This window comes from Prionailurus bengalensis, chromosome D1 (genome assembly GCF_016509475.1).
Source record: "Prionailurus bengalensis isolate Pbe53 chromosome D1, Fcat_Pben_1.1_paternal_pri, whole genome shotgun sequence".
Lineage (NCBI taxonomy): Eukaryota > Metazoa > Chordata > Mammalia > Carnivora > Felidae > Prionailurus > Prionailurus bengalensis.
Genome location: NC_057346.1, coordinates 7,880,267 through 7,886,266, shown reverse-complemented (window position 1 = coordinate 7,886,266; position 6,000 = coordinate 7,880,267). Strand labels below are relative to the sequence as shown.

The window sequence follows — 6,000 nt, the reverse complement described above, 5'->3', positions numbered from 1 at the left end:
AAAGTCCAAAAGTCATTCTGTAATAAGGTATTAAAGAGCTACAGCTGGATGAGGGTGAGCTACAAAATTTAATGGACTTTCTTGTTCACAGTGCCTTAGTCATCCTGATGTAGCATGTAGAGCTCTGATGCTCTAAAGGATTCCCTAGTGGCCTCAGGGAGTTAATGCACTCTTTCTAACTATTACTAGGAAGTGACTAAGGCACTGGAGAGAATCTGGTTCGTTGTTTAATCGGCTGTACCCAAAGATTATATCTGGTCTTCCTAACATCACAATATATGGCATGCTTCAGTGATGATCCTCTGTGCTTCAGGAAAGGACTTGAGTATCTAATGGGTCGTTAAAATTAAGCTTATTAAATTATTTGTATAAAAGATGCAGGCTGAGCTTGGGCAATTTAACAGATGACCTAAAACCTCAGAGGTAATCTTTTCTCTAGATACGAGCACAGCAACCTGGAACCGAGAGAGAAAATCTAGAATTACTAGTTACTTGAGAGAGGGATGCACTTAAGGGCATTGTTGCCTTACACGCTGCAGGTAGTAAGAACTCTTCTGGTTGAGCTTTTTGTAGAACATTCTCATTCATACATTATCCAAACATTTCAAAAGCTGTCAAAGAATTGATTCCCAAGAAAGGACGCCAGTGCACATAATTAAGATTGTAATATGCTTCTGGCCCCTTCTATCACCAATCCAAGGGAAACAGAGTGGTAAATGAGCATAGGTGGACCCACTTCTAACACAGAAGGCCTTGTCTGGCAACAGGAGAGAGAAAACAAAAAGACTGACCTTCTTCTCTCTCACTGTGTTTTTCTCTCCATCTTTTTTTCGTATATCCAGGGAAGGTAGGTAAGCCAGAGGAAGAAAAGATAAAGAACTTTCTATCGCTGCATCTCAGATGCAGGCACACATTCGTAACTAAACAAGCTGCAAATGTTTTTTATCCGACAAGCAGTTACTGGGTTTAACTTCTCTTGAAATCTGCATGTCCTGTCAGTTACTGGGTTTAACGTCTCTTGAAATTTGCACGTCCTGTCATCCAAATTGCCCAATATCCCCACCAGTCTCGCCCCCAACGCACACAGTACATGAAGCACACACGCCACTGCCTCCAGGTGGTAGGTGCATGCAGCGAGGACTAGAGGCACTGTTTCAATATTAACCATGTTTTAATAGATGGCATTCCTGCACATCCATTATCTGTTAGTTTTCTGTTGTGGTTGTGTCTGCTATTCGCAAAAGAAAAAAGAAAACATGTGTTATCTCTTTTTAACAGCCCACTACAGAGTAAGATACAAAAGAACACTTCTGGAAACAGCGGAAGCCAGGCCTGTACCACAGAATTGCTCATCCAGTGGTAACCATTGTATCAACAGCTAGAAATTAAGAACAAGACTATACAGTTTGGAGGATGTAGTACAGAACTATAGTTTGCTTCTGTATTTGGTACCAATATAATAAATATATAACAAAGGTGCACTTGCTCTAAAAATTAAACAGAAACATTCTGGTTGGTTAGATACTGCACTTTCAGTACTGCACATCACCTAGTACTTTTTTTTTTTTTTTTTACAAAAAAGGTAACTAATGCAATGTTCAATAATAAAACCAATAGTACACGCGCAAACCCGATTGTAGAAAAAGAAGAAAGAAGCCAACAAAAAGCTAAAATAGTCATTTCCCAAAACAGCCCCTCCTCCGCCTGCACAACCAAATAAAGTAACCAGTTTGGTGAAGCAATTTCAGCACCACACCTGGCTGGACAGCTTCTGGATCCTCTGTGAATCCTGAAAATGCCACAACTCAAAAGGTGTACAGCTGGGGGCAGGGCAGGCAGCAAAAGCAGTAGATCTTTCTTTCTTTTTCATTTTCTTTCTTTCTCTTTCTCTGCTTTTCTTTCTTTCCTTCTTTCTTTCTTTCTTTCTTTCTTTCTTTCTTTCTTTTGTTTTCTTTTTCTTTTCTTTCTTTCCTTCCTTTCTTTTCAACTCATTTAAAGATTTTTAGCCAGCGAGGGACATTTCTAAAAGTAAATTTAAATGCCTGGTCCTAGAAAAGGGAATGGGTAGCTAAGGGGTGAGAAGAGGGCTGACCGGAGATGGGTTCATGTCATTTATGTTTTTCTGGGACTGTCTCTGTGGCCTCTTGTAGTTCTGGTGCTTAATGTAGACGTTTTCTTTATAATATACTATTGCCTGAGCCCGGCTGAGGGTAGGAATGGGGAAGGGAGGGCAGCTCAAGAAAAAGGGAAAGCTTATGGGGGATGGGGGAGGGTGGGGGGGGTGGAAGGAAAGGAAGTTAACTGAACCTTAACTTGACAGCTATGTACAACACACCGGGCCCCCTCCACTCCCTTTGCTCCGGGAATCAATGCCTTCTTTTCATATTTGGTAGCTTGTGCGGTTTCTCCTCCTTATTGTGTGTGTGTGGGGGGGGGGGGGGGAGGGTGCAGGGTGGAGAGGGAAGACGCATCGTTCATTGACAATGAGAAATTATGTGATTTGTCATGCGCTTGGATTGTGTTATTAGTATTATAATAATTACTATAAATATTAATAATAAAGTATTATCAGCGTTATTTCTTCTTCCGAGACTTTCCTTGCCCAATATTTACAAATACCGCACAGTGCCTCGGCGGAGGAGAAACAGAGTGAGGGGAGGGCAGATACGGAAAGAAGGAAGAGGGAAGAGAAGCCAGAGAAAAGTGGGAGGGGAAGGACGGAGGGGGATAAAAGCAAGGAAGGCCAAGATGCTGGACATGAGGGAGAGGAGAGGAGAGAGGGGCTCAACAATCAGGACAGTACCACCGTTTGCAAAAGGCCCTCGCCAGCTGTGTCCAAACAGGAGGAGGCCGCGTGTGCTCCTTGCGGACTGGGGGCCGGTGGTGGAGGAGGAGGAGGAGCGCGGGGACCCTGGCACGGGAGGCCGGGGGCCGAAGACGAAGAGGAGGCGTCGGAGGGGGCGCAGAAGGCGAAGTCCCGGGGCTGCCTCTCCAGCCGGGTTTCTTTGGCAGGGGCGGGGGCCTGGCCGCTCGCCGCTGGGGGCAGCCCCCGGCCGCCGCGGTTGCTGCTGCAGTGATCCCGCTCGTACTCCTCCTGAGCCCTCTGCATCTTCCGCTTCTTCATCCTCCGCTTGTGGATGTGGAAGGTGGAGAGGGACAGCACGATGAGGCAGAAGATGAGGGTGACCAGGACAATCAGCACCAGCGTGGACGAGAAGGACTGGAAGAGCTGCTGTCCCACCTGCGTGATGCAGGTGCCGCCGCCGCTGCCGCCTGCACCCGGGCCACGGGCGCTCGCGTTGCCGCCGCCGCCGCTGGCGTTGGGGGAGGCAAAGGTCCGGTTGAGGAGACACGGCGGCAGCGCCAGCCTCAGCTCCTTGGGCGCCCTGGCACTCATCGGCACTGGGCGGGGAGGGGCCGGGCCCACCACACTTCCTCTCCCGGGCACACCGTTCCCACCAGCCAGGAGGAGGACGGAGCCCACGCCACCCCAAACTACTCCCTGGTGCGGGAGAGAATGACGCGCGAGCCAAGGGCCGAGGGGGCCACCGCGGGCGGGCGAGCGAGCCGGCCGGGAGGCGAGCGGCGCGCAGGAGATCCTCTCCGGCCCCGCCTGGAACGCGAGTCCGCGCGCCCTTTTCCTTTCCCAAGGCACCAGGCTGCAAAGAGAACAGGCTGAGTTAGGACCCCGGCCGCTGCCCGGGGCCGTGCGGAGGGCTGGGAGGCTCCGCCAGCCCCGCAGAGCGCCCCCCCCACCCCGGGCACGCTGCCCCAGCGGGGCGCCGCCCCGCCGTCCCCACGGCCCGGCCCGCGGACCCCGGCCCGCCCGCCCCCCCGACCGCGCACCCGAGCCGCCGGCTTCGTGCTCGCGCCGCTCGCCGGGAAGGGGTCTGCGCCGGCACCGCGGAGGCACGGATTACTCAGCAGATAAGGCAGGCTTCCTGCGCCCTCCACAACTTTCTAATTGCAACCGACACACGGCCGCCGGGGAACGTGGTCCCCGCTTCCCAGAGCGCCGCCTCGCCTCTTTCCTTCGCCCTCCTAGTGGACGTCTTCCCGTGGATCCTGCCCTTCCCAGCACCCACCCCCCACAGCCCAGCGAGCCGACTCCGGTACGCAGTGCTCCCTTCTCTTCCCTCCCCCTCCAGACTCTCCTTCCCTGGCCGGCTTCAGGTCCCTTAAGTCCCGCGCCCCTGGGGGACCACAACAACCACATCCTACTCCGCCTCTGTCCGTGGTCACAGCTGACGCGCAGGATCGCGCTCCATCCTTTCTCCAGCCTTCTTCCCTGGTACCTCCCCCCAACCAAAAAAAAAAAAAAAAAAAAGCAGCTGAAACACCTTTTTCAGCTAAAGCACATCCTCGCAAACGCCCCCTTGTCCCCATCTCCCGGTGCCCCGCACTGGGCAGTATCCTGCTCCTTTCTAGGGGGACTGGAAACGGAAGGCTAAGGGTTCTCGTCTGCAAAGTTTGGCGAACGGACCTTCTCTCCAGCCTTCCCGGCCCCAGCTCGAGGCTCTTCCCGGGCACCAGAGGTGGGGGGCGCGGCACCCAGCAGAGCCCCCCGGCCGTTCTCCGGAGGCAGCTGCTAACTGTTGCAGTGCGGAGCGGAGAGGAGGCGCGCGAGCCGGGGCTGGGCAGGGTGGGGGTCGCGTCTCCCGCCAGGGGGGCCTGCGCAGGCCGCGGGAGCCGTCCTGCCCGCGGGCGTCCCGGGCCCCCCGGCGGCCCGGAGCCTGCAGCCGCACCCCGTCCCTTACCTGGGGCCACCGGCTGGCTGCGGGGAGGGAGCCCCCGCCGCGCGGCTGCAGTGGCGGCTGCAGAAGGCGCGGAGTGAAGGGGCCGGAGACCGAGCCTCGCCGCCGCCGCCGCCGCCGCCGCCGCCGCTTCGGGGAGCTCAGCTCGCAGCCTATTGCCAGAGAGGCCGGTGACGTCAGGCAGCCACCGCCAGGGCTCCGAGCCACCCCTCAGGCCCCCACCCCACCCTCATACCCCAACACCCCGGCCTGGCCGAGCGCGCCTCGGCCACACACATGCCCAGACTCCCTCTGCGTCCCCGCCAGGGGCCACCGACCGGGAGCAACCCCAGCAGCGCGCTCTGAGCAACCCACCTTCCGCCCTGCTCTGCCTGCGAAGGGCCGAAGCTTCAGTTCTGGGGCTGCCCGACTCCTCGCCCACGACCCTTTGCCACATGGTCCCGGCAACACATTTTTTTAACACTCTAGACAGCCATCTCCCGCCCCCCCCGTCCCCCCCCCCCCGCCCCTACACATGAGGGTTTGTTGTTGGGTTTTTTTTTTTTCCCCCTCCTGTCTCCGCTATGAGGATGGCTCTCCTCTGGGAGCCTGTCTATCCTGGCCCGGGCTCCGCGCAGAAACTGCGTGAAGGTGAGAAACGAGAGGGGCATTTCTGAACTCGGGTGGCAAAACATGAAATGACAAACGGAACGTGCATTTAACGTCCAACACTGCAAATGAACTGTTCTTCTCTCCACCCAGAGTCTCCGACTTCTCTCTCACTCCGCCGGGCTCGTGATCCCACCCTGCTCGCTCACACGTTGGTCTTCAGGCCCGACACCCACTCGGTATATGAAACACTCTTTCTCTTTCGAAATCTAGACACTCATGAGCACACAAAGCACATGCAAGGCTTACAAGGCTTACAAGGCAGGAAGTCAACGCTCACTAAGAGGAGGGCAGAAGGAAACAGAAAATTCTGAATTTACCCCTTAGTTTACCACAGTGTTAACAACAGCCTCTCAGCACAAGGGAAAGGGAGAAAACTTCCTGGAAGATTGCATCAGCCTGCCCAAATCTAGGCAGAGATTAATCAACTCTTGGTTCAGAACCCTTGGCAAAACATGAACGGTGTATTTGGTGACAATGGCCAATTTTAAAATGAAGTATTGTCATTTTTCTACTAGAGAAACCGGCGTGGAACAGCACCTCAAGGCACCGTGTGATCTTTGAAAGCATCCAGTTGTCTTAGACAACGTGCATTTCC

At 54.5% G+C, this 6,000-nt stretch overlaps 2 protein-coding genes across 2 annotated transcripts; one reads left to right on the top strand and one right to left on the bottom strand.

Moving 5' to 3' along the window:
- Positions 1-2,672: 2,672 nt before the first annotated feature.
- CD1H11orf87 (chromosome D1 C11orf87 homolog) lies at positions 2,673-3,505 on the bottom strand. Its single transcript, XM_043579269.1, has one exon. It carries the CDS (start codon positions 3,395-3,397, stop codon positions 2,792-2,794), a length of 606 nt encoding a protein of 201 aa, XP_043435204.1. The 5' UTR covers positions 3,398-3,505; the 3' UTR covers positions 2,673-2,791.
- A 12-nt stretch (positions 3,506-3,517) lies between these two features.
- On the top strand, positions 3,518-5,214 carry LOC122483281 (translation initiation factor IF-2-like). The gene is made up of 3 exons (XM_043580111.1): positions 3,518-3,620; positions 3,652-4,112; positions 4,429-5,214. The coding sequence occupies exons 1-3, from the start codon at positions 3,518-3,520 to the stop codon at positions 5,212-5,214; spliced, it is 1,350 nt and encodes a 449-aa protein (XP_043436046.1).
- The last annotated feature ends 786 nt before the right edge of the window (positions 5,215-6,000 follow it).

Bases quoted from the DNA above. Each gene is read 5' to 3' on its own strand.
- LOC122483281 (XM_043580111.1), top strand. From the start codon at position 3,518: ATGACGCGCGAGCCAAGGGCCGAGGGGGCCACCGCGGGCGGGCGAGCG. The intron at 3,621-3,651 runs GCGAGTCCGCGC...TCCTTTCCCAAG, and splicing joins TCTCCGGCCCCGCCTGGAAC to GCACCAGGCTGCAAAGAGAA. The intron at 4,113-4,428 runs GTACGCAGTGCT...GCTCCTTTCTAG, and splicing joins AGCCCAGCGAGCCGACTCCG to GGGGACTGGAAACGGAAGGC.
- CD1H11orf87 (XM_043579269.1), bottom strand. From the start codon at position 3,397: ATGAGTGCCAGGGCGCCCAAGGAGCTGAGGCTGGCGCTGCCGCCGTGT.